General features: G+C 40.0%; 3 protein-coding genes across 4 annotated transcripts in view; 1 reads left to right on the top strand and 2 right to left on the bottom strand.

The window, feature by feature from the left end:
- The window catches only part of LIMS2 (LIM zinc finger domain containing 2), a 35,801-nt gene extending 12,751 nt beyond the window's left edge, over positions 1 to 23,050 (top strand). Inside the window, exons 1-10 of one of the 2 annotated variants that reach the window (XM_050902479.1) lie at positions 2,071 to 2,230; positions 3,060 to 3,126; positions 3,438 to 3,558; positions 14,546 to 14,695; positions 15,568 to 15,718; positions 16,851 to 16,943; positions 17,825 to 17,873; positions 18,060 to 18,135; positions 18,954 to 19,105; positions 20,448 to 23,050. In XM_050902479.1, the coding sequence (XP_050758436.1) occupies positions 2,075 to 2,230; positions 3,060 to 3,126; positions 3,438 to 3,558; positions 14,546 to 14,695; positions 15,568 to 15,718; positions 16,851 to 16,943; positions 17,825 to 17,873; positions 18,060 to 18,135; positions 18,954 to 19,101 (1,011 nt within the window). In that variant the 5' untranslated portion in view covers positions 2,071 to 2,074 and the 3' untranslated portion in view covers positions 19,102 to 19,105; positions 20,448 to 23,050. Of the gene's footprint in view, positions 1 to 2,070; positions 2,231 to 3,059; positions 3,127 to 3,437; positions 3,559 to 14,545; positions 14,696 to 15,567; positions 15,719 to 16,850; positions 16,944 to 17,824; positions 17,874 to 18,059; positions 18,136 to 18,953 lie in introns of those variants that run through there. The other variant, XM_050902480.1, reaches the window with a different exon arrangement.
- GPR17 (G protein-coupled receptor 17) lies at positions 5,542 to 12,496 on the bottom strand. The gene is made up of 2 exons (XM_050902481.1): positions 12,463 to 12,496; positions 5,542 to 8,175 (listed from the first exon to the last, which is right to left on the bottom strand). Exon 2 carries the CDS (start codon positions 8,136 to 8,138, stop codon positions 7,104 to 7,106), a length of 1,035 nt encoding a protein of 344 aa, XP_050758438.1. The 5' UTR covers positions 8,139 to 8,175; positions 12,463 to 12,496; the 3' UTR covers positions 5,542 to 7,103.
- A 1,093-nt stretch (positions 23,051 to 24,143) lies between the features above and the next one.
- The window catches only part of MYO7B (myosin VIIB), a 50,636-nt gene continuing 47,731 nt past the window's right edge, over positions 24,144 to 27,048 (bottom strand). The window contains 3 exon segments of the mRNA XM_050902473.1: positions 24,144 to 25,084; positions 25,861 to 25,980; positions 26,723 to 26,806. Coding sequence (XP_050758430.1) covers positions 25,001 to 25,084; positions 25,861 to 25,980; positions 26,723 to 26,806 — 288 coding nt within the window. The 3' untranslated portion in view covers positions 24,144 to 25,000.

The following is a 27,048-nucleotide window of genomic DNA, read 5'->3' as shown; positions in this document are numbered from 1 at the left end:
GATCATGCTTTGTTGTTAGTAGGGTGTAATACTTACTGTTGTGTAGGAAACTATGAGACTCACTGGAACGCCGTTTTGCCAGGTTTTCTTCTATAACCCAGAGGAGCTTTTTCACTGATGTTGACATGAGGCTTTCTTAATCATGGCTGTTGGCTAGCTCAAGTCTTGGAATTCAGGCATCAAATTTTTCAAGGGAAAAAAATACTTGGTGGAGAGATCATATTTTCAAGTCCTGGTACACATTTGCATGATGTAACTGAAAGAGCGGTGACTGAAAACTAAGCTGATTAGGTGTCTCGGCTTTGCTGCAAACACTGATGTTTTTGTGTTGACCTATTCCTTTGGGACTCTGTCAGGATAAAAATGTTTCTTTAACCTATGATCTCTAGTTTATGAAATTACAGGATTTCCTGCTTGTCCATAATTCCGGTCCATGTCTTTTTTTTAAAGCTCCTTTGTACTGCAATAAGGAAACAAGTTGTAACAAATTTCTGCTAAATCCGTACTCCATTCTTGAAATTATTACCAGCTCCCTTGGTCTTTGGCACCTTTGGAATTGCAGTGGCAGAAAGAAAGTATATTTTTACTGAGCAGTCACTCCAGGTCACAGTGTAGGATATTTGTACAGGCTGCAGATGTGATACATGTGGCTCAGCTGAGCCAGCTGAAGCACAGGGCTGTTTTTGTTGCCTCAGGAATATGAGGCCGCTGCCTGCACTGCTGCCTGCTCGTTCTAGTTGCGCTCAGAGCACAAAGGCCTGGAAAATCAAATGGTGGCATGTTTTTGTAGGGGTGTCTGACCAGAGGAAAGAGAATCTTCTGCTACTGGAACATGCTTATTGAATTACTGTTCTCTATGAAGAGGTGTGGAAAGTAGCATGTCAGGTTGTAGAATAACACTAACGATAGAAATTCAGTTCAAAGTAATTTTGAATATAAAAAGAAAGAAAAAAACCTGTTAAACCAAGCCAACTTTAATTTTATATATACGTTATGTGCTTCAGGAAAAGTACTACACAAATATTTCAGAGATTTTTAACATGCTGGGAATTTTTTATACTCCCACATATAAAACTGCTATCTTTCCAATCATAGAATTCAGAAGGTGCCCAGAAGGCATGAAATAGTTTTTCTATATGTAAAAGTGTAACAATATTAAATTTTTATATTATTGGATAGTGTGGTGGTTAAAAGAAAGATCGCGTTGCAACAAGAAACTGAGACTCTTTCCTTATAATTTTTCCCTCCCTGTTTGGACAAGCGATATACGATTTTAAAACTGCATTCTGTTAGTATATAGATAACTTAGTTACCATGATGGCAAGCGTGAAAATTTTGTAAAAGAGGTTAGGGTCGTTCCGCATTTTAGGGGAGATAGAGGAAACGTCCTTTACATGATTTGCGAGTGTGGCTTTGGGGGTTTTTTAGCCTCACTTTCTGAGGAAATGAAGCTGATGTATTTGCCAAGCCAGCCAGAGAGACTTCTCTCTTCCCATACCTTTTTAACACTTTGACAGTTTCAACTAGTTTGTCAGGAAGACCGAGGCATTGTATGCAATTATTTTCCAATGAATCTTGTGCACATAAGCTGCTGGGTAGAGGGGGAAATGCCCTGTTAATTCCTACAGTGAAGGGGAGACTGCAGTGGGATATCAGTGCTTATTACACATCAGAAAATCCTCGGAGGTGCACATCCTGAGACCAGAAATCCCAAGAAGTCAGGATCATTGTGTTTGCTGCTTTCTGAACTACGGGTTTATTTAAAATTGTGGATATTTGGTGTGAGCTATTAGCAGGATGACATAATGGGGTGAAAGACTGGTGAAGCAGCCAAAAGCGTGCAGTAGGTAAGTCTGCTACATGAGCTCATTCTGCCACATGTGAGTTGCAAGAACATTATTTCTAACTGATGTCAGTGCTGAATTGACTCATTGGTCTTTTTTTCATGTAAAAGGGAGTTTAAAGCAGTGGAAATGTGTTCACAGATGTTGGGGAAACTTGGATGATATGATTATACTCATGTGATTGGCTGTGACATTGCTCATGTTCTTACTCTTGTCTTTATTCCAGTAATATGTCTGATGCTCTCGCAAATGCAGTATGTGAACGCTGCCAGACTCGATTTGATCCTGCAGAGAGGATTGTGAACAGCAATGGGGAGCTCTATCATGAAAACTGCTTTGTCTGTGCTCAGTGTTTTCGTCAGTTCCCAGATGGACTTTTTTATGAGGTGAGGTCTCATACTGCGTGTAAGAGAAGAGAAATAGCTCCATTAAAATGCAAGGAATTAGGTGAAAATTCTGGCAGAAATACGAATTTCCATCTTTCTTGCATGTTTAATTTCTTAGCCCTAAACCTTTTTTGCTCTTTTTTTGAGGGGCTTCCGACTTGATTTCCTTTTTTTTTCTTCTCACATACTCCTTCCTATACATCAGTAAGAACAAAAACTGTGTGCTTGCTCTTTGGGTAAGAGGCATTTCAAAAAGAAAACAGCAAATGTTTCTTAATATTTCATTACACATAAGTGAATTTTTGTCTTTATTTTTAGACATTTTGTACCAAACTTTTCCAATTGGGCAACTGAAAATGGTGAATGCATTTAAAAATGAGGTTGAAATATTTTTACAGAATATGTTATTTTGAATAACACATTATTTTAAATATGCTGCGTTCTTAATTTGCCGTGAGTTTTAGCCTCATGTAGGAGGAGTAGTTCTGAATTACATGAGTAAAAAAAAAACTAAAGCAAAAATTAAATTAAAGCCAACTATAGGAAAAGAGCTTTGGACACTTCAAGATTTTTACTGTTTTGTAGCAGCATTGCTATTAATTTAACTGTTTGCTATGCAAATTCACCATGAGGCTGAAAGAAAAAGAAAATCTGATTTTCTTTAAGAAAAATCATTAGGAGTTTAAAAACAGGTGAGAGGGTCTCGAACTGGAAAACTTGACTGACCTTGACTAATTGGTCATTTCAATGGAAAATCATGCTGAACTATCAAGACGTAAAAGTAGTTCAGTTATTCATGAGGGCTCCTTCTCTCTTGTTTTGTTCACAGTTTGAAGGTCGGAAGTACTGTGAGCATGACTTTCAGATGCTGTTTGCTCCTTGCTGCGGGGAGTGTGGTAAGACGTGGTGCATGTCAACATCGTGGGCTAACAGCTACAGGGCTGTGCAAACCTCCCACCATTGCAGTGACATCCAGCCCTGGGCTGGGGTTGTTGAGGTTGTTTAAAGGAGCAGGAGCTCTGGAGGGAAACAAAGCATGATACCAGCAGTGATTTGGAGTATCCTGGTTGTGGGAATAATTGGGCTTTTTTCAAAGTTAGAATGTAATAGTTCTTGTGGAATTAAAGTGGAAGGATTATGAAGGGCAGTAGACTTTTGATAAGACTATTTTCTGCATGCATCTTAAGGTGTTGCTTTGCTTTTGCAGGTGAGTTCATTATTGGGCGTGTTATCAAGGCAATGAACAATAACTGGCACCCAGAATGTTTCCGCTGTGAGCTCTGCGATGTGGCACTTGCTGACCTGGGTTTTGTGAAGAATGCTGGCAGGTAAGATAGAGCAGGAGCTCTGAAAGTTTTATCAGTATGTTATTGATACAGTAGTGAGATGTTGAGAGTGGTCAGTTAGTTGTACACTGAGAGGTAAAGCTTGAAAAGGTACAGAAGAAGCTTTAAGGAATAGCCTGTTAGGAGATGGGAAATGGAATGAAGAACAGTGTTCTTCATCCAATAAAACATGTAGGAAGCAGAAACTCAAACTTTAGTAGCTAGTGGATGGGTTCTGGAAAAGAAAGGGATTTCAGGCAAAAGGCTGAATAGCAAGTGAGAAAAAGGGATTATGTGATCCTGGGCAGGCTATTTATCAAGTAAGCTGCTGAGCAGGAAATCAAGATATAGCAAAAGGCCAAGAGAATAACATGAGGATTACAGCAAAGCCTGTTCAGCATGTGATTCCCCTGGTCTTCGGAAATCATTCATTTTATATACAGAAATATAAAAATGAGTCCTAAAGGTTGATTAATGCATTTAATTAAGAAGTAAGAAATAAAAACATAAAAGGGAACTTGTACAAAGGCATACCATGATAAGAAAATAAAACAATCCAGCAGTTAGCAGACAGTGTTGCACAAGTCATAGTTAATTTCAGGCTTTCATATGTCTTGAGCAAAGCCTAGTAGTTTCCTAGGGTTTATATTCTCACTAACTAAATGGTGAAGAAGCTGCAGTGCCTGTCACCAGAGTTTGAGTGGCCGTAGTGCCTGTCGCCAGAGTTGGAGTAGCTGCAGTCGTGGGAGCTGATCTCTGGGTGGTATTTTTAAATAGTTGTTTAACCCTAGGCAAGATCTGAATCACATTCAGGAACAGGCTGATTCCTAGCAGTACGACCATACTAAGTTCAACATCCCAAGGATATTCAAAATTTACAAACTCCTTCAATGCTATTGCAATTAACCTGGCAAAGAAAAGGAAGATGTGGGAAGATGTCTCCCCAATAGGTTGGCTCCCCGAGGAGAAAAGGTAGAAAGTGCAGTTATTAATATTCTCTAGGAGATAGCACCCGAAGTACGGAGATCTCTCCTCCACAGATTGGTTGCCAGAGGAGAAAAGGTAAAAGGTACAATTATTAATAGTCTCCCATAGGCAGCTCCCGAAGTACAGAGGTGACAACAATGCCGAGTACAAACACCCGATTAGTTTCACGGCTTGCACTTCTATCATATCATAAACCAGTGTTACAAACAACAACAACGTGATAACTCTAGCCCGGTTCCCACAGATGATAAACAGCACAACAGGGAGCATATACTGCAAGTAGGGCATTACATAACGCAATTTCAAGAACCACAACACCAACTTTGAGAGCAAACGAACCCACATTGTAACCAGTAACTATCAAACCAATACAATGAATACTTATAACAAGTTTGTTTTAACACACTCTGATCAGATCTGTCGTTATCTCAACCCTTCGTGCCCCACGTTGGGCGCCAAAAAGGCTGTCGTGGTTTAACCCCAGTCAGCAACTCAGCACCACGCAGCCGTTTCCCCTCCCCCTCCCAGTGGGGTGAGGAGGAGGAAAGCAAAGGAAAAAAAAAGTAAAACTCGTGGGTTGAGATAAGAACAGTTTAATAACTAAAGTAAAATATAATACTAAAAATAGTAATAATGAAATATAATAATAATAGTAATGAAAAGGGATGCAACAAAAAGAAGGGGGGGGAAGGAAAAAACCCAGTGATGCACAATGCAATTGCTCACCACCCGCTGACCGATGCTCAGTTAGTTCCCGAACCGCGATCCGCGCCTCCCGGCCAGCTCCCCCCTGTTTATATACTGGGCATGACGTTCCATGGTATGGAATACCCCTTTGGCTAGTTCAGGTCAGCTGCCCCGGCTCTGCTCCCTCCCAGCTCCTTGCACACCTGCTTGCTGGCAGAGCATGGGAAACTGAAAAGTCCTTGGCTTAAGATAAGCGCTACTTAGCAACAACTAAAACATCAGAGTGTTATCAACATCATTCTCACACTAAATCCAAAACCCAGCACTGTACCAGCTACTAAAAAGAAAGTTAACTCTGTCCCAGCCGAAACCAGGACAGGAAGGAAAGGTTATATACTTGTACCCTGTCCAGCAGGGAGTCCTCCCAACTGCCTCTTCTCTTCCATCCTGCATGCAACTTCTGTGCCTTAGTTTTTGGAGTTGGGCACAATTGATTTTCTGTTGCAACCTAAGCTTGTTAGAATGGGCTGTGGTGATAGTACCTAGGGTGCTTTGGGAAAGCAGTCAGGATTGAAGCAGTTCAAGCAAGATAAAGTATGTTTGATTTCATAATTTGTGGACCAAATCTAAAATGGTAAGGAGCTCATTCCCAAAAGCATAGAAAAGGGATGTGTGTGTATGTATCTGTACATAAAAAATATAATTCACCTGTCACGTGATTTCCTATAATATTTGTCTCCATAGCATAGAAGCAGTCTTCTAGTAAATATTATTGGAAACTCTTGGGTTCTTTTTCCCGCTTCTCATTGTACCTGGTCTTCCCTAGTCTGCCTGTCATTTCGAGACATATTCCACTGCATGCAATTTGTATCAGTGAGGATAGTGAAGATAATCCCTACTTTATCCGTAATGAAGGAATAGTCTTGCTAGATAAGTTACAAAAAATAATTGCAAAACACCTCAGAGATAGGAATCTCTTCTGGACGAAGTAGACTTCACTTCTTCATACGCTTACTCTTCTTCACTTTTGCCATTTGGGTTCATATTTTTATGATTCAGTGTGTAGTAAAGATGAATGATGTATTCCTAAACAGCCCTTTTCCATGCTTTAGTTTGAGGGTGAGCAGGATATCTGATGTTTTGCAGGGAACTAGGTAAAAGAGGCAGTGTACTAAATGTTGTCCAGCCTCTGTCTGCAGCTTTGAGACAATGGCAGAGGGCAGATAGAAAAGGTAGTGTGAAGTTCAGTGCTCATCTCCACCTCTGAATGCTGGGAAGAAGTAAAAAAATTGTAATTTCTGTCTTAATTCCAGTCCAGATTGGGTGCATTGCAGCATTTTGGTCTTTTTTTCTTGCCACCGTTTAGTACCAATTTTCTGTCTACTATGTATAAACACTTTGAATTCGGAGACTTGTACAACATGTGCAAGCATGCTGTCTTTTCATCAGGCAGGTCTATCTCAGGAGTGGATCTCTACTGCTGGCACAATATAAAATTTTAAAGTAGGCTGTATGCATTGTGCAGAGAAAGAGTCATTACTGAATACTTTAGGAATTAAGTTGTTTGTTTGTTTAAAAAAAAAAGTCCGTTTAATAGCCTCTTTGCTCCCTTCCCTATTCCTAGGTATTCAGCCCTCAGTTTCACATCTTGGAAATCAGTAGAACTGTACTTCTGTTTGCATTTTCAGTAAGACAAGAACATGTGATCTCTGTTGTCAGAGGGGTTCTTGCTAGCTGCAGTCCCATAAAAACAACAGAGCTTCCCTCCTCAGGATGAGTTTGACTCTGGGTGGACTATCTCGCTGCGTATTTGCACTCTCAGCTGATTTTGGTGGAATAGAGCGTTCTTAAGTCAAAGCAGTGACGAGTCATGTTCACAGTTCAGATTTAGCACTTAGTGAGCTTTCATTTGTCTTACCCTCGTATGTTTGAGGCAACATTACAGTCTTTTTAACACAAAACAGATTGCACAAAGCCTCACGGAATTTCTCAGCTACAAAAAAATACATGACAGGGTCAAAGGCACCATTTAGACTCATGAGGCACGAAGTGATGCGGTTACTGAGGGCTAGAATACGCTGTGTTTCACAGGAAGTTTTGGTCCCATTGTAATGGAGAATATAAATGTAGCGATTGACATGATAAGGTACAAAGCAAATCAGAAAGATCATCAAGACCATGATGATCATCTTGATAGCTTTTTCCTTCAGGTGTTTCTCAACTCTGTTCCCACTCTTCAGGCTTCGGATGATTAATAAGTAGCAAGTCACTGTAGTAACAAATGGGAAGGTGAATGCCACTGCTAAGGACACAAGGGCATGACGTGATGCCTTTTCTCTGTAGAGCTGCAGGCAGATGGTTGTGTTTTTCATCTCAACTGTCTGCACACTGAGCAGCAGAGGTGCCATTGCAACCCCAACAGTAACCCATAGAAAGGCACATGCCAAATGGGCATAAAGGGACCTGCGGAGCTTGATGGACTTCACAGGGTGCACAATGGCTAGGAAACGGTCAACACTGATACACATGAGGAAGTAGATACTGGCGTACATGTTGAGGTAAAACAGGAAGCCAGTGAGTCTGCATGGGATCTCGCCAAATGGCCAATGATTACCAGAAAAATGGTACACCAGGCGGGTGGGAAGTACCAGCACAAAGGACAGGTCTGCCACGGCAAGATGCATCAGGAAAATGTTGGCAGGCGTGCCTGACTTTTGGTCCCGGATGAAGAGCCAAAGAGCCAGGGCATTGCCAACAAAAGCCAGGATGAAGTCCAGGAAGTAGAAAGTGGCAAAAAGGATGTTCTCGAGGTGTGTCTCTTTGCCACATTGCTCTGATGTTTCCAAAGAGAAATTTGATTGATTTGAGCAATTGAAGAGTAGGCTTGAGGGATCTGCTGGGCCATTCATTTTTCACCACAGTTTTGAAGAAAAAACACCCAAAAACCTGAAAGAGTTGAGACACTGTGTTACAAAAGAGCCTGGTTTTGTGAAGAAAAAAAAACCAAACCCAAAAAACCCACCCAAAAAACCACACATGGAAATCAGTGATGTCTCCCGTTTGCTAATATTGGTATTTAATACAACAGGTCAGTCTGAGTTTAAACCCTTTATTAAAATTTTGAATATCTCCTGCTCGGCTGGGTTTTCCAGACCATTAATTCCTGTTGAAGGAACCTAGCTAGCTGATTATGAGCTTGTCTCCAACCTGCGCTGAGATCAGTTGAATAACAGAGTAGTGAAATGCTTATGTGTCTGGTTAATGGAAGAGTGGAAGTGGGTTCTGTATGTCTGGCTAGAAAGTATTTGCTGTGTTTAATTTGAAAACCTCATTCAGGACTGAAGAGCTGCTAATGAGTCAGCTTTCCTGAGCACAGGTATCTCTTGTAAGGTGACCTAGCTTAGAACATCTGTCTTGTTCCTAGAAGAGGTGGAACACAGGTCAGGTATTGCTGTTATTAAAAAAAAATGCAGGGTTCCTGAAAGTCTTTGAGAATTATTTTAGTCTGAAGTCCTGTATTTAAGACAAATACATCTAGTTCCAATATAGGAGAAAACTTTTCAGATCGGTAGTAGCATCTCATTTGAACAGCAAAAAGCACTGAATTGACTCAGAAGAGATTATTAGTAATGCCCATGCTGTCGTTTACTTGTCAAAATGTCATTCTTCCCTGCAGCGTTCTTCTTCTCCCAGCATAACTCTCTCCCTTCCCTCAAAAGCGTGAACTCCACTGTAGCTTATCCAGGGCCTTTTCCAAGTAGCAGCTTAGTAAAACTGAGCTTAGCTTTGCCAGTCTCTCTGTTGTCTGCAGGGTCCTGAACAGCATCAACAAAAAGTGATAAGATTTTCTGGGCATCTACCCATGGCTTTTTATACATTTCTCATCTGTGGGTATAGGTCGTAGGGAAATGCAGGCAGTCTGAGTTTCCAGCATTGTCTCTGTTTCTTGGATTCCTCAGAGGTGTTACAGTCTGTGCAGCAGTACCTCCACTGCGCTTACCATTGCATTTTGTACTGATTGACCATTTCTCCATGATATTCAATGCATCTTTAAATACATCCATTTTCCTCTACTGAGATTAAAATTTTAAGATGGTTGCTGGCATTGTTAGACAAATTTTTTAGTCTCGGGCAGAAGCATCTGCTATGCTTCAGATGCTGAAATCTTACATAATTAGACAGTTGATACAAGGCATTATGCAATGCATCCAGCTCCCCAACAGAACTGATTATTCAGATGTCTAAAAATATTGGTGGCTAGTTGAGAAACTGAAATGGGGTTAAGAACAGACCAATATATTGGAAAATGTAAACAAAATTCCAAGGTAATTACCATCTTTTGTTTGGCTGCTGTCACTTTCAGGTGGACAGAAAACTACAATAGCTAGAGATTAATATGGTGGACCACTTCTGTTTAGTTCACAATTGAAGAGACAAAAGTCAACAGAAGGGAGACAATGAAATTCAGAAACTGAAATTTCTTCATATGGCCACAGAGGGGCCTTCTTACTCCATGCATTGCCTAGATACCCTGCATGTTTATGGCACAAAAATGACACTAGGTTTGAGTGTATGGGTACTCACTGCCTACTGCCAGCTACATGCTTCTTTGTAGTCCTAGAGATGGCAACAACTTATTATCTTGGAAGTACTAGAAGTGCATGTGCAAGGAAGACTGTACAGCCCTTTTTTCCAAGGGACATTTTATCTATAAAAATACATGTGAAATCTTGCTTTCAGGTACAAAAGGAAAATTCCCTGTTGCAGTTTTCTGTGTGAATTTCCTGGGTTTGCAGATGAACCCCCAATTTTTGTTTCTAGTGTTTACTTGTCCCTTACAAAGTAAAACCTGCAAGTATTTTTGAACAGAAGATTTTGAAGTTTGTATGTGATAGTAATGTTGAATGCACAAATGCTTGTCCTCCCTGAATGGGATCAGTTTAAATATGTATTTTTCTATTGCATACCAAAGGAGAAATACAATGAGACCGTGCCTTTTTACTGGCTGTTAATTTACACTGGTACCTATCACCTGATGTTCTGGCTATGTAGCTTTTTTTTGTGTCAGGCACTTTGTTTAAATATGCCTTTCATCTGTGAAAAATGTAATCAGATGATCTTTATAAACACACCTGTCAGTGATCGGGTGGTCTGATGGCTAAGCATTACTCTATACATGTTTGTGACGCCACTGTGAAAGCAGTATATGCTGGCTTGGACCAGCTGAAAAGGCAGAAGCAAGGGTTGTCTAATGGAACAGACAGGGATGTCTGTTGTCTTAATGATTTAAATCAGTTCAGGAAGCGAAGCAGTAAGCAGACTTTTTCCCTGTTTACAAGCTAAATACTAGGGGTTTAGCAGCATGATACATTGAACTGATTCTATTTGAGCTGATTTCCTAAGGAGGATTTTTGGGATTCAGATTCAGCTGAGTGTCAGTGCCAGACTTGGAATAGCCAAGACTTAGAAGTCGAGAGTTTTGTCCTCGCTGATGGCAGCGTTGAGTCTGCCACTGATTTCTACCTGGACATGCTTTCACTGCAAAATACTGTGGGGTAGAGTAGAAAGGAGAATGTCAGAGCTATCTAGAAGCCCAGCATGTCAGTGTCAGGAAGGGAGAGGCTTAGAACTAATGAAAAAATTGAAATAGATTCAATCTTTTCAAATGAGTGCCTTCATAGGAGAGCTGCTGTTACCTAATTTACTTTTTAGAGCAAGGTGAAGGGAGGTATTTTTCATTGCCTGGTCAGAAATCATAGAAAAGGGAAGTGGGCCTCTTTCTAATTTTGCTTAGGTTTTAAATTAGAAGGGAATTTTAATCAAGTTTTTTATTTTTTTCACAGTTCTGTTTGTTGACATGAAAATTGTGGTGTAGCACTTGAGTAGGTTAGGAAAAAAGCTGACATGTCACTAGAATTAATTGTTGAGCTTATTTTTAGAATTGATATGTTTTCAACAAAATGCTACAGCTTTACAAAAGTAATAGTTCTTTGACAGTGTGTTCTGTAGACAGTGTGGAAAGCCCTTTGCTGTTATGTGCAGTTCCACTTCTATTTTGCCTGGTTTTATCCTATCAGTTTAAAATAAATGTGTTTAATTTTCTTGTTGGTTTGTTATGCTTACAAAAAAGCACTCAAAGTCCTAGAAAGCTTGTTGTACTAGTCTGTATGAATGCTAAGACCAAACTGGAAACCTTCCCAAATGACCTAGAATGTGTAGTTTGTGCTAAGCTATATGGTGCAAGAGGCTTTGACTCCACAGACAGAAAACTCCTTTAGGAGTCTGGCTCATTGTCCAATAATTTCCAGTTGGATTGCACCGTTGGTGTTGTGCGAATATTTAGTGATTTACGTATTGCTAAACAGAGCACTATTCTGGAATGAGCCATTATCCCAGGCCTCCCAGGGCTGAGCTATAATGGGGATGTCACTGCTCATTTGAAATGCATGCACACTGACCATATTTTATGCCCTGTTTCTCTTCTGCTCAGAAACAAGCAAGATAACAATCCACAAGGCTGTCAGTGTAGACACAACCTGATTACTCTTTCAGCAGATGCTTTATCTGTCATTAATGAAACAACTAATAAGCAGAAGAAATATTTAGCTCATCGTGAGTTAGTTACCTGGCTAGTTTGGAACTTTTGTTATAATGCCCACTGCAGATAAATTTGAACTATATGTTAGGGTTTGTAGTGGATATCGGAAATTCCTGTTCTTGCTCTCGGCTAGAGCAGTTTCTGATTTGGGATTATGCTAGTTTGTGGGGGGTTATGGTTATGGTTGTAGTGTCTTGTCAAATGGGAGTGTCTCCTATCTTTCACTGAAAGTACTCTTCACTAGAAATAGTCCACTTCTGACTGAAATTATTCTCCTGAAAATCACTCTCTGCTGAGCCTCCCACCCTTCAGCTGAAATACTTGTTTCTTTTGAGCATCAAAGCAGCATCAGAGAGCACTGGACATACCATACAACTGTCAGTTTTCCTGGCATAAATGGATATACATTAGGTACAGAAGTTTGAAAACTTTTATGTTTTGGAGGAGTGATGTAAAGAAGAGTAAGGGAATTATTCTTTGAAGTTCAAAAAATGCTGCCTGTTCTCAGTTTCAGACATTTCCATTATATTCATCCGCCTCTGTGTGTGTATCTTTCCACCTCACTGACACCAGCTAAAACTAATGCCATTAGGAAAGCTCCTTCATTATTCTGCTAACAGAAGTTTGTCTCTTACCTCTTTACAGTGCAGTCCTATGGGTGGAGTATAGGGTCCTTTTGGGGAAAATCTCAAGGAACTCCTTCTGATGACAGCAAACCAAATAGAAGCAGCAATGGTGAAAACAACAAGATGATCCAAAAAGAGCACAGAGCTACTGAGGGTGGAGAGGGGAAGCCGCTCTATATAGTGTCCTAGCTCTGATAGCGCATTATCAGCTCAGTCACACAGCACAGCAGAGGGCGAGGACACCCCAGCACTGAAGAGCAGTCTTCATCCCAGCTGAGCTCTTGGCACTGGGGGTGCTGCTGCTGTTATAGATATGAATATACTGTATGAATATTCCAGTGTTCATGGTGTGTACTAAAGGCTGCTACTGAACTCCCAGCCGTGAACACAGACTTCTTGGAGTCCCCTGATTATTTTAGGAGGGTGGAGAGAAGCATTGTTTGGGGGAAGTCTGGTATTAATAGACACAACAGGACATTTCAGAATGGGATAATTCCATAATGGTGGGAGTGGGGAGGGGGAGAGGGAGAGGGGTGGCTGCTATGGTAACAGCTTAGCCTGTCCAACACTTCCCTTTGCTTGCAATAGAGGAGGGTCTATGGGACGGCAGAGAGGGTTTGTGAGTGGGGAGGGGTTGATAATGGTTTATCAGTGCAAATGGCTGAAGGCATCTTATTCAGCTGAATGAGAGGGGTCTCTTTCAGGACACTTGCTTCAGGGTCCCTATGTCCTGCCCCGTATAATTACTCTGCATTTGACAGTGCCGAATAAAATTGATGCCTTTATGCTGAGATGAGCACAGCTGCATGTTTCCTTATAATGGGGTGCTGTCTGCTTTTGCTGGACTCCGTCTGGGCAGACAGTAGTTCCAGCCCTGGAGAGAGACACTTGCTGACAGGAGGACTCAGATTTGGAGAGAATAATAATGATACTTAGCACTTAGACAGGCGCCTGCCAGCTGAGGGTCATAAATGTTTGAGGTCTCACAACAACATCTGTGTTGTATTCTTATCCCCATTTTACAGATCTAAGGGTAAGTGATTCATCACAGCAGAATTTTGGAAGGGGCCCTGCAACGAACCCACTACTTCAGCCATAAATCTACCCTTTCCATTTGAACTTTTCCTTTTGTCTGGTGTCTTTTGAGAATGACCTGTAAATCTCAGCAAGTGTTTCAGATAGTAATATAGTGAAAGGAATTAAGCAGGCTTGTCTGTTCTGTGACAAAGAAACCCACAGAAGTCATTCCTCTGTCATTTTCATTTTATCATAAATTCTTCCCAGCCTGCAGCATTGCAGCTAGAGAGGTAGGTAATAGGCAAGGAAACTGAACAGCTTCTCCTCAGAGCTCCTGAATATTGGGATAAAACTGGTGGATTCCATCAGACTTTACAGAAGTTTTTTATGCCTTCACCCAGGTTTTTCTACCAGAAATTTGGCTTATCTACCTCTTCAGAACTGTACTTGTAATATGTTCTAGAACATATGATAGGAACATAGTTACATTTACGACATAAAATTGCAAAATTGCATAGTTCTTTATTTTCTTTAACTTAGGACTCAAAGGAATTTGTAGGCAGAAGAGTTAGTATTCAATGGTCTCTTGTTTGTCCTAGCTATTGAAGACTAAGGAATCCAGCCATGGTAAAGGCATTCGAGCAGTGTGCTTTGGTTTAATATTTTTTATTCTCTCTCCTTGACTCCTTCCCAGTGCTGTAATGCCTCTGTTATGGATCCCATAGTTAGTAATAGAGAGAGGGTGTTGCCACCTTTCCTTACCCACCTCTCAAAAAGGATCTAGAAGAACTGGAAAGGATACCTAGAAGAATGACAGGGTGATATCCCTGATGGGATATAAATCAGTGAATGTTGGAGGAGTATTCTAAGGAAATAAAGCTCTGTGACTGCTCTATCTACATATTCTTTTCTGTGCAACTGGTGTGAAAGACAGGATACTAAACTAAATTATGTTTAGTCTGACCTCAGAAGGCACTTCTTCTGTTACATAAAGTACATCCTACAGCATGCACTGTACATTGTTTTAGGAGAAAGAATTTCTTAATATTTTCTTTTCTTTACTATGTTCAACCAGGCATCTATGCAGGCCATGCCATAACCGTGAAAAAGCTAAGGGACTGGGCAAGTACATCTGTCAGAAGTGCCACTTGATAATTGATGAGCAGCCTCTGATGTTTAGGAATGATTCCTACCATCCGGATCACTTCAACTGCACCCACTGTGGGTATGTTCTCATATTCTAAACTTTGACAAAAAAGGAGAGAAACAAACAGTACAGTCAGCAGTGCAGTCCTTTCCAAGGCCTAAACTTTGCTGCCTGCACGTTGTTGAACAAACAGAAATTGTGTGAGGAGAAATCAAAAGAAATTTGGAAAGCATACAGGAACTTTAGTTTTATTTTGCCATTCAATGTTCTTTTGTCCTAAACTTGAATGACACTATTTTATACTGAAAATGAAAATAGTTCCTTGGTATGAACTTACCTGAAAAGCTGTGTGCAGATTACAATAATAGTGTTGTCCAAAGATAGCTGTTGCCAGGCTATTCAAAATAGTTTCACTGTGCATTCCGGGATAGAAAAAAAAAGATGACTTGGTGAGCTGTGTCAGTCTTCTGGCACCTTCCATTACCATGCTGATACCTGTCTGACCTGAATTACTTACCGTGAAGGCAGTATAATTGGAGCACAGTACTGCCCTAGAATGGGTAACAGTGCTTAAGAAGAAAGTAAATGGCTCAGTGCTGAGCACTGCTAGGATGGTCCTTGTACCTGAGCTATCCCATTCAAAGATAGCTTGAGTCTTTGCATGACACTGCATTGTTCCATGTAAGTGCACCTCATATTTCTGCCAGAGTATCTAGCCGAAGACATGATATTCCACATATGTTCTCTTGTCTGGCAAACTGAGAAAGCAATTTTAGAAAGATGAGTTGACAATAACTGTGTTTCACTAGCTTAATTTAATGACTCTGCATTTGTAGCATGAATGTTGCCAAAGTATGTTAACTTTCAAGTTTAGTCTTCCACAACTTCATCTCAGGCATTAAAGAGCTTCACTTGGTGTTCTTACTTCAGGGACATGTTTGTGTTTTCAGGAAGGAGCTGACTGCTGAGGCCCGGGAACTGAAGGGAGAACTGTATTGCCTGCCCTGCCACGACAAGATGGGAATCCCCATCTGTGGAGCCTGCCGCAGGCCCATTGAGGGACGAGTGGTCAATGCTCTGGGAAAGCAATGGCATGTTGAGGTGAGACCTCTCTGAATCTGAAACTTCCTTCAGGAGCTGTTTTGGAAGAGGACTAGTGCTGGTTGGAAGCTGTAGACCTTTACGTGATCTGTAATATATGAATTTAGACAAAAACAATTGCTTGTTTCAGATTGTCTTCAACTTATGTGAGTGAATGAGTACAGCAGGGTCATCAGGGTTGCCTAAGCAAGCTATGCTTTCACAACAGTAATAACCTTGATTTTAAAATGCCTGAGTTGCATTCTAAAGATTCTTGCAGAATATGGTTCACTGAACAGCATTTACTTACTAATAAATTTACATATTTACTATGATGTACTTAGATATATCCTCTCCAACCCCAGTTAACAGGTTCATAACAGTGTTAGAATTTGTAATGTAGGCAGAGCCAGTGTAATTCTTGCTTTTTAAGCCTTTTCAGCTCATTGTTTCTATAACTTTTGGCTGAGTTGTCACAGCTTGCTCTGAAGTTTTTTAGTGATTTATGTTTTTAGTGATTTAAGCCTCCTAGGGCTTGAACAGAGAGAGATGCTGCTGCTCGTTTGAAGTGCATTCATACGAACCATGTTTTATGTTCCTGTTTCTCTTCTCTGAAACAAGCAAGGTAATAGTCCACAAGTCTATCAGTATAGACACAAGATGATTGCCCTTTCAGCAGGTCTTCTACCTATCTTTAATACAATTCTTAATTACTATAGTAGACTAAATATTTCCTCTTTTCTTTTACTTCCATAAAGATTTTCCTGTCTGAGTTTCATTAAAGCATTAAGGGGTAACGGTGTTAAACTGAAAGAGGGTAGATTTAGATGAGATATTAGGAAGAAATTCTTTACTGTGAGGATGGTGAGACACTGGAACAGGTTGCCCAGAGAGGTTGTGGATGCCCCCTCCCTGGAAGTGTTCAAGGCCAGGTTGGATGGGGCTTTGAGCAACCTGATCTAGTGGAAGGTGTCCCTGCCCATGGCAGGGGGTTGGAACTAGATGATCTTTAAGGTCCCTTCCAACCCAAACCATTCTGTGATTCCATGATTAAGTGTCTCGTATTGAGCCATGATTTGTAGCCATGCAAGTTTTTCCTTGGTGATGGAAAAGTCGCTTTGCCTGCCACTGAATGTCTTTTTTTCCTTTACAGCATTTTGTTTGTGCCAAATGTGAGAAGCCATTCTTGGGGCACCGACACTATGAGAAAAAAGGACTGGCTTATTGTGAAACTCACTACAACCAGGTAAATTCTGCCATCTATACTGTAGGTACTTGCTCTGACTGGCAAATGCTTTTTTGCATTTTACATATGCAAAACTATGCAGATTTTGCATAATCTGAATTTGTAGAGGCAATGCAATATTAAGAAATTAGTGAGATTTAACAGAAAAAATAGGTTTTCTTGGTAGATGTGAAAAGTGATGCTGAGAACAGAATAGAAATGTCTTGGGGATACTAATTTTTCTTTGTGCCCTTGACAGAAAAAAACACTGACCATGGGTTGTGATTAAAAGCCCTGTAATTCTACTCCAACACTATTTGTGTGGACTTCTTTGATAATAACTTGCTTCCATGGGCCTAAGATAAATGATGTGCTGTCTAAAGAATAAGAAAAGTATGTTTTGAAAGCCAATCAAAACCTATTTTTTCTCTATGATGCTACTGAACAGCTATGAGTTTGGTATTTTCTTCTGTCAGATAAATTAGTCTCTTTCTCTCATAAGAGGTAAGTGTTACTGTTTTGAAAGTAGCTCTAGGTTTTATTTTTATGTTTATAGTTAAGCATCAGGAGATGTTTGTCTGCAGTAAGCATCATACTCTACTGATCCTCTTTTCTCCAAATTGCCACATGTACAGGACTTTAAGATCACATAACAGTGGTAGAGTGTGAGGCATCGACAAAAAAGGTTTTGTAGTATTTAGTGTTATGAGATCCAAAGGAACATAGACTATTTGGCAAGTGTATGAGAAGTTATTCAGAAGATTTAAATTGGTATATTTGGGGGCTACTGCAGTGTCTGGGAATTCTTTGATTGTTAGGATTTAATGTTCACACCAGCTGTGTAATTTGGGGAGCATGAGTAGTCAGTGACATGAGTTCCTGTTATTTCTTTTGCTGTGCAGCTCTTTGGAGATGTCTGCTACAACTGCAGCCACGTGATAGAGGGAGATGGTAAGATTTGTTCTCTTCTTGTTTTGGGTTGCTGTCCTTGTTCCATTTGTTAGTGCAGCTGTTGCAGTCCCACAGTTGCAAGCCACCAGTGTTTCTTTTCACATCTGGCCTCATTTGAATTTGGATACAAATCCGAATTCAAATAATCCGGCAGTTTCCTCTTATTTTGTGCTTTTGCTTTTGCAGTGGTATCAGCTCTTAACAAGGCCTGGTGTGTGAATTGCTTCTCCTGCTCCACCTGCAACATCAAGCTTACACTGAAGTAAGTCAGTGTTTATATTTTGGACCATATGAAACGTTTGCCCCTAAGGCAGGGTATCAGCTTGGGGGAGCCATGAGCCAGTGCCTCTCTGAGGGGCAATATACCTTTTCTCTGTGGGAGCAGGTTCTTATAATTCCACTCATTTCAGAACTAAAAGGGAGCTGGGACTCAGCATCTTCTCTAATTTATTTTCCTTCATTAATCTATTCTGTAAGAAGATAGGGTAAGAGGAGGACTCATTCAGCAGTACAGAGGGAAGGCTCTAAACTTCGAGTAGCTGCCTGCGCTGAAATACCTGCAGCCTCCATGTCTCCTTAGTCTGGATGCTCCCCTCAATGACAGTATTTGCAATTGCATACATTATTTTGAAAGAAAACATTATGCTAGTTACCTCAAATATGTAGAAGAGGGACAGAAAACAAAGCAATCCTACATTTTTCCTTTCTCAGGTTCAAACCCTTATCCTACTATGCTGGGTTGGCCCCACTGGCCTTGTATATGGAGGAGCTCTAATTCATCACAAAGAGGACCTTTGAAGTGACGCTTCCATTCTACGATAACAACATTATTATTCTAGACTGTTACATACATAAGTATAGCAAAATCTTGCTCCTTATTTAACTAGCAATACTAAAGACCCTAGTTCCCTGATAAGACCCCAATCTCTCTACTTACATGACCAGACGAGGAAGTGCATTGTTTTATACATGCAGTAGAACACAAACAGCAGCATTTACATAGATGCACGGAGGCTTGATTTAGTGAAGCATATAGTTTGCAAATACCATTTTAATAGCCCACTGTTCTTTGTGTTAAAGGAATAAGTTTGTGGAGTTTGACATGAAGCCTGTATGCAAGAAGTGCTATGAGAAATTCCCTCTGGAGCTGAAGAAACGCCTGAAGAAGTTGTCAGAGCTGGCATCCAAGAAGGGACATCCCAAAGCTCTGGATTTAAACTCTGCTTAAACAGGTCTGTCAGTCTACTGACTGCACTCTTACAGTCATAAGCTGCTGCTCACAGCAGCTGTTGATTACAGAGGCAATTACTAAGAACAAATGAAACCAAAGATAAGTAGTACCTTCCCCTGCTTCTGGTAATGTAGCTTGCATCTTGACTATCCTTTTTCTCAAGCAATTGTCTATTAACACTGGCAGAAAGAGGAATATGATTTCTGCTTGAGCAGTTTACAGGCTGGTTATTAATTTGCTAATAACAACTTATTCTGCCTTTTTGGAATTGTACACAGTCTTCCCTTCCTCAATTGAACTGTAGTTCTCTCTCCATTCCTCTGTAGTCTAAGGAATTTGGAAACAGTGGTTGAGTGTAGGGGTGGAAGAAATGTGTGATTTGCTCTTTTTCAGTTAAAGTATAAAAATTTCTCTTCTTACCCTGGGTGAAGACATTTTTAATTTTTTTACCATGTAGGCAAATATTCTGAAAGCAGTCTCTGTGCTACAGGCAAAATGTTCTGGTCTTTGTCCAGATTCCTACTGAGCATATATGGATGCTGTGCAGTCCTTCTGGTTTGCAGGTTTACTGGGAAAACCCAGGAACCAGTAGTTATGGCATCTGCACTGCCTGCTTGTCTGGCTTAGTTCCAATGTTAAGACAGCTGAAGAAGTTTGCTTTGCTGCTTCCCTGTTCAGTACTAAGGGGACTTCAATTGTCAAGACCATGTCAGCCTCTTCAGAATAGTTGGGCTCTCCTTAAGGAGGAGGTGACTATGGGAAACAAAAGATTTTGTTAGAAACTGACACTATAATTTTCTTGGTCTGTTCTCTACTACTACATGGGTACTAGAGCTTCTAGTGGTCAACATAAAGCATGTCCTATCCACTGGCATAGCTGACATTTCTTGAGGCAGTGTGGCTGGAGCCTTGGTTATTCTTTTGCATGATGAAGTCAAATTGATAATATGGTACCAATTTAAGCGCCTCGGTTTCCCCATCCTTCTCACTTTATTTGAAAGACGAGTATAGAGTTATTGGTCATGCTCCAGAAAGCCCGATTACATGAAGGGGTTTCTAATATTTACAGTTTGTAGCAAATGTAGTCTTATGCAGAAAAAACCCAAGAAGTATTTTTCTGCATATTTTCACCCAAATAAGAGTTTCCCATCACCTTTCTTCTTAAGACCCGAGTGTACTTAAAGAGAGGACCTTAGACATTAATCTGTACATCTTAAGCATATAGTTCTGCTCTGTAGTTTTGCCTATCACTGGTACAATTTCACTGGTCCTGCTGTCTCTGCTAGTACAACCTAAGGTGCTGAGGAATTTACTGATTTTGAACATTGTCAATATTTCTTTAGGGGTGAGCCATCAGCAGTGCTGTTCCTGAATCCACCTGTGTGTTGTATAATCACGGTCAGCTTCTGAGACCTCTAGAGGTGTCCCCCATAGTTTCTTGTGCTGAACTAAGCTGAGCAGCCTGAAAATCCCTTTCCATGAATAGTTGGAGACTGTGTCTGCCCTTTTGTGAGGTGGACAGGATGAAAGGCACTGGAGGACTGCTGTCCCTTGCATGATTTAAATCTTACAAAAAGTGGATAGTTCAGTAGGTCAAATGAACACAGCAGTTGGGCCTAGGCACCACCCTGCAGCCCCAGGTGAATTAGCTAGCAAGAAGTTAAAGCTTCCTCACTTCTTGTATGTGTGAGCAGCAACTGGATTGGGGCAATAATCTACCTTAAAATTGTCCTCACTGCCTTCACACTCTGCTCAGAATAGATCTAAACAAGATAATAGCTAAAGCATTGATAGCTGTTAACACGCTTGCTGTAGCTAGTACCCATGAAAATATCATGCACCAGTGATATCACAGCCGTGGTGGGAAATCGTGGTTAACTGTGCAGATGAGAATCCCACATGCGAGACCACCTCTTAGATACTTACTGGCTTTGCTAATTCAATTTCCTTCAGCTGCTTTGCTTTTTGTTGCTGTAAGTTACCATAAACTTTTAACTGGGATATACTGCATCCACTATAACACTGAGGAGGGGATAGGCCTAATTTTAACAGTAGAACTCTTCCATCCTCTTCTGACCAATATGCACTGTAGATTGCAGTAATAGTAGCTGCTTTTGTCACTGCTTTAGGAGAACACGTGGCTGGTCACTGTTCTCTCACCAGCCTTTAAATGGTCTTTTAGTTAAGGGCACAAAGAGCAGCATGTCTTTTGGTGCAGTAGGATGTGGCCACTGCAAAGATCGGTCTTGTAAGCCTGTTCTGTGGCATTGTTTTCACAGCATAAAACACAAGAACTACTGATCTAGGTGCAGTTCAGTATGTTATGCAGATTCTTCTCAGCATAAAGCATTCGGGTCTGTTCCTATAATCTTAGTCACAGGCCACATCTAATGCTAAATCTGAGCAGTTGTATGTGTCTTCAACCTCCTGGGAAGATGGTGGAGGAACACACAGCCACATAGCTACTGGTAAATATGGAAAGACTATGTAACTAGCAGGCAATAGGTAATATTCTTTCAGTGGCCACTCTCAAATTCAGCAATGGAAAATGCATGTATGTAGAGGTGAATGGAATTACTTTTGTACTGCAAGTAGAGATTTAGTGTGTGCTCTCACTTTGTCTCATGTTAGAAATTCAGTAGACCTAGTAAGCTTCAGTGTTCAAAGGACAGTTGATAATCATTCTCTTTGATAAGCTGTTCAGTTCTCTAGGATTTGGATTATGTCCTTATCTTCAGAGCATTTCCCAAAATTAGTGGGGGAAAAAATCGTCATAATCCCTGGTCTCTGTATTACCAGAGGGTGATGTTCTCTTAGTATCTCTTAAATTATTAATTTTTCATAATTATTTTTGTTCTACTCCTGCTGCCCATAGCTTGCAATGTATAGAGTTACAGTAGTGAATATTACTGACGTACCTTTTGTGGGACAGTGGAATTGAAGGAGTAGGAGAAATAACTATAAATAGTTCAAATAAATGCATCTTCCTCTACTTCTTTGAGTCCACTTTTTAAAAACTAAGTAGAATATAATGCAGACTTATGAATTCTCCTTAGTGTGTTGATAGGCTGACAGGTTGGTTTTTGGGTTTTGGTTTTTTTTTTTCAAAATAAAGTCAAAGTCTCAGTCAGAAATAAGCTGCATGCTTTTTTCCATTGCTGTAAATAGACGTGCTGGCCAAATTCATCCTAGGTATCATACCACTGGAGAGTATAGATTTATATCAAGGTTGAACTTGGCTCAGAAGTCTACACTTACTAAAAGCTGTTGTCTCATTATATACATTTATAGTTTACATTCATATTTATACATACTGAATTAAAATCACTAATATTCAATGAATACACTTGAAAATGGTTTTGCTTTTAGAAACCACAGTATGTGAAGCTTGTTTGTATTCAAAGGGTATGTTAATCACTTGCAGCCTTTCTTTATGGCAACCTAATCTGCTCTCTAGGTTTTGCATCCTGGTCTTTATTTTTACAGCAGTCTGTGCAATGTAGGCAAATATTGTTCAACCTTCTGTGCAGAGAGTTTCTAGATGTCGCGTGTTTTGTATTAGGTGATGTGACTGACACTTTTTTAAAAGTGGTTGGATGGTGAAGGAATAGATTGCAGGCAAACTTGTAATAAATGCGGTTGTACTAGTCTGTAAAGCACTGTTAAGTGCTGAGGATGGTATAGACTGAGTAAAAGAATTAGCAGCTACTTGCCTTGGTTCAGGCCTTGATGAGCAGTGTGGATTCTGCATCATGTGGAGGTCTCATTTTATCACACATTGCTTGTGCTGTCTAACCAAAACACATGATTGTGGATTGAAATGTTGTAATACTGTACCTTTTTATGTTCCTGTAATAAAGTTAACTGTAATACATTTTAAATCTTCACACAAAAAACAAATGTAAAAAAGTTGTATATTGTACAGTAAAAAAAAATTACATTTGCAGTGCTGAGCCAGAGAGCATTATGTGCACCGAGGAACTCTGGGGATTGCCCAAATCTGATGCACTGTCATGAAGAATTCACGTTTTGGATCTGTGCTGCTTCTATGGTGATGTGTTGGTTGATGAGGATGTGCAGAAAGGGGTATCATCCTTTTAGAGGCTGTGCTGTACAAATTGTGTTGTGTATATGACAAGTAGATGGGATGCTCTGATCATTTAAAGGCTGTAGTGGGTGTTTGGTAGGTTTAGGTTACATGACTCTAGAGTGAATATTCAATTTTCTTGTTAAAAAAGACACTGTGGTTGGTTTTCTGCAGTGTTTATTTAAAAACCAGAAACAATACAGTTTGGCTGCAAAATTTCTCTTTGTACAGGTGAAGTATTGAATGCTTCTCACGTATAGCCAGTTAGATCAGACATACGATGATAAAACAACTCAAAGCCATTAGTCTTAAATGTTTCCATTGCCAGCAATGGACATTACAGCAGGAATATCTAATTGCATGCAAAAGGATCAACTATTCTGACAAGTGTGGCACTCATTTAGATGCACAAAGAGAGTGGGGCTCTTCCCTGCCACCCATGTACAAAACTCCCATTAGCATTTGAGTTTCACACACGCATATCTGAGGGAACAAGAGAACCATTGTGCATACATTGGCAAATTTGAGAGATCTAGCAGAGCTGCTTTTCCAGCACTGCCAGATCGTGTCTCAAGGAACTTGGTGTAAATGCTTTAAGACATGTCCATGTTTCACTGTGAGCAAGGGAGGGCTCGCCATTGAGGAAGGAGTACTTGTTCTCTGATGGGGTAAGCATCTAAGCTTACTACCACCACAGTGCCTATATGCTTTACACACTCTGAGCACACTCTGGTTCCTATAGGACCAAAGTTGTGTGTTTACAAAGGTCTGAGAGATGAATAAGTGCTGAATCAAATTTTACCACTCAAAGTGCCTGCTAAACAGGAAATAGAAAGATCAGGAGAAATTAAAGCTATTATTCTTGTCTCATGAACGAATGTCTGCATAACTCCAAGCTGAGAACATTTTTATAGAGCAGAAAAATCTCTTTTCAACAGATGTCTGGTAGACTGAGTTCTTTGATTCTGATTTGCACTGAATAGCACATCTATAACTTGAAATAGGAGCAACTAAGTAATGGACACAAAATCCAGACTCATTTCAGAGTTTGTTTATGCTTACTAGAAACTGCATAGTAGAAAGCAGTTGTTAGTTTCCAAGTGCATTATAAAATGTGGAAGAAAGAAAACTATTTAATTTAACCAAGGCAATGGTAAACCAGTGGACAGTCTGCTAATTTAGCAGCACACAGGAATGACAGTTATATTCTGACAGTAACTGGCTGTCAGTGTACTGTAACTTGCAGCACATAACCTAGTGATAAAAGGATGAAAACCAGCATCTACCTTTCAAGGTGTCCAGTTATCCTACTACTAAAGCATTTCTCCACTCCTTAGAATTTCCAATAGGAGGAAAAATATAACATTACCTTTGTTTGCAAAGACTCAAGGATTTTATGCATTTGGTAAGAGCATATACAAGGGGACATTTTCTTTCCAAAAGGAAGACAACTGTTAATGTGTGTCTCTCTTTAAGAATGGAGGAGATTTAGAATATCAGAAGAGGCTCTCATATTAGGGTTCCTTGGCCCCCTGCCCCCATATTACATTAAAATCCAGCTAAACTTTCTCTAAATCCAAAATCTGAATGGAATTCTTATACTACATCTAAGACAGACAAGTGTTACAGATATTTGAAAGCACATGCTCACTTGAGCTTCTCTTGTGGTAATATTTCAGCAACAGTTCATTCAGTGTGTGATCAGAAGACTGATCATCAAGATTAATATTTTTTAAATGGCATGTCTTCTGGGAGATGAAATTACAGGTAGTTTGGCACAGATACAGGTCATGGGTTCTATTTCTGCTCTCAGGCTGGGAGGTTCTTTTGCTTGTTTACAGCATTCATTAGCAGGTGTACATAGGATGTTAACAGGTCATCCATTTTGTAACCCTGTCAGAAAAGAAAAAAGTCAAGTCTCTCAAAGAGCTCTAGAAGCAAAAATAACTATCATTTCCTCCCTGTTTTATCTTCTTCTTAGGTTCTTCCCTGCACGGACATCTCCTCTTCCAACAGCTATCACTGTTTTGATAAATAATTATCTATTCCTCCCTCTGCTCTCCCCTTCATAGATTGACAAAATTTTACAGAGCATGGCTCTACTGTCCCCTTGTCATTCATTCTATAGATTTACATCTTGTACTTAGGAATCCAAGCTTTTCTGTGACCGAAGCTAGCCCTTAAATGTTTTTATGTTATCTTTACAAATTTACCTTTAAATATCAATACAGTGATACTTGTCTGAGTCTGTGGACAATCTGAAACCAATTCTTAAAAAGGTGGTACCACTCATTGAAAAGTGTAAAATCTTACAAGGATGGCATTACTGCATAGATGGATCAAACCATGCAAGACAAAAAGCCTCTTAGGGAGTTTTGTGGGTAAGCGCAGTCTTTTCTTAATGTCTCAGATAGATAACATTTTGATGTATGGGAAGAAGTTGGGAAATTACTATTTTTCGTTGTCTCTGTGGCTTACATCTCTGCATCAGATGACATTATATAGTACTGAACCAGTTCTGAACTGCAATTTTATTGACATAGCAGTGAATGCTTTTTGTATCTGCACTGGTTTTAACATCTGTTTTGGCACCATTGTTTTGTAGCAATTCTGGATGTAAAGGAAAAATTAGGAGTTTCTTGTGTATAAGTTGACAAAACTCTTCTTACCAGAGATGTCTCACATAAGATCCGGCTTCCTCGTACCAGGTTCCCTATTGTCATGTGAAAGTATGTGCTCCCACTGCTCCAATTGGAGATTTTATTGAAGGGGTAGACTGTTAAAATATCCTGTAAGGGGAAACAAACTAAACTATAGAACATTTCTCAAATGAAAATGGGCTGTTATGTGAGTGAGTTCCTGGCGACATAAGAAAACCTGTAGAACCAGAGCATTCTTTTTCTTTCCCACTTCATTTATAAACACAGTGGATCAAGGTAGATCTTGCATCCAGACTAGTGGTATATTGTATTTTCACCAAGCAGGTGAGTCTTAATCACTCTAATGAGACTTCCTTTCATTATATATTGATCTTTGTCTTAGCACACTGCCATTATATTTACAATAATCTAAAACTCGCTGGATATTTGTTCTCTTATTAAAAACAAATAGTGATATTCATAAACACTTTTGCCTGGGAACTTGGTTAAGACCAGACTGTTTGGGTTAGAGAGCTGGTAAACACTGTCATTTGACCTGATCTTTTAGACAGCGTAGGTTTCCTGCAAAGCATTTTTCTGAAGCAGGTTCCCTAGTGCACTGTCCATCCATCTGCCTGATCTTATCACTTTGCCCAGGTCCATCATGATTACCACTTCTTCTTTCAGAGATGCTCTACACTGTTTCCTTTCCAGTGTAGAAACTGCAATGAAGTGATTTGAGACAATAACATTTTCTTTGGTTTCACACAGAAAATGAATAGAGGGACTGTATCTTCTCCTACCATTCAGGGAGAAGGTCCTGTTGCTGTCCCTAAATTAGCATGGCCAATTAAATCCTTCCTTAGATAGACTCTTGAGAAGCAACTGTTACCTTTGTCTTCTGATGTATCAGTGAGACTCCTTGCTTGTTGATTGCAATCAGCACGATCTCTGGGAAATTTGGCTCCGAGGTTTGCTATCAATGAGTAACAGAGCAAGATAAGCAGAAAATGAAGAAATTCTCCATATCAGGCGCATAATGACCTTTAACAGTGTCCAGCGCTGCTTGTTCTCTTTACCAAATAAACACTGAAACATAAAGCTCTTCAATATTATGTAACTTGATGCCTTGAGCAGCTGCTACGTAAAAGCAGAATCAGGTCCATTATTTCCTAGGCTATCTGATAATAGGCTTAATGGTTGGTTGCAAACCAGTTA

The sequence above is a fragment of the Gymnogyps californianus genome, chromosome 10 (genome assembly GCF_018139145.2).
Source record: "Gymnogyps californianus isolate 813 chromosome 10, ASM1813914v2, whole genome shotgun sequence".
Lineage (NCBI taxonomy): Eukaryota > Metazoa > Chordata > Aves > Accipitriformes > Cathartidae > Gymnogyps > Gymnogyps californianus.
This window is presented reverse-complemented; position numbering and strand designations above follow the sequence as displayed.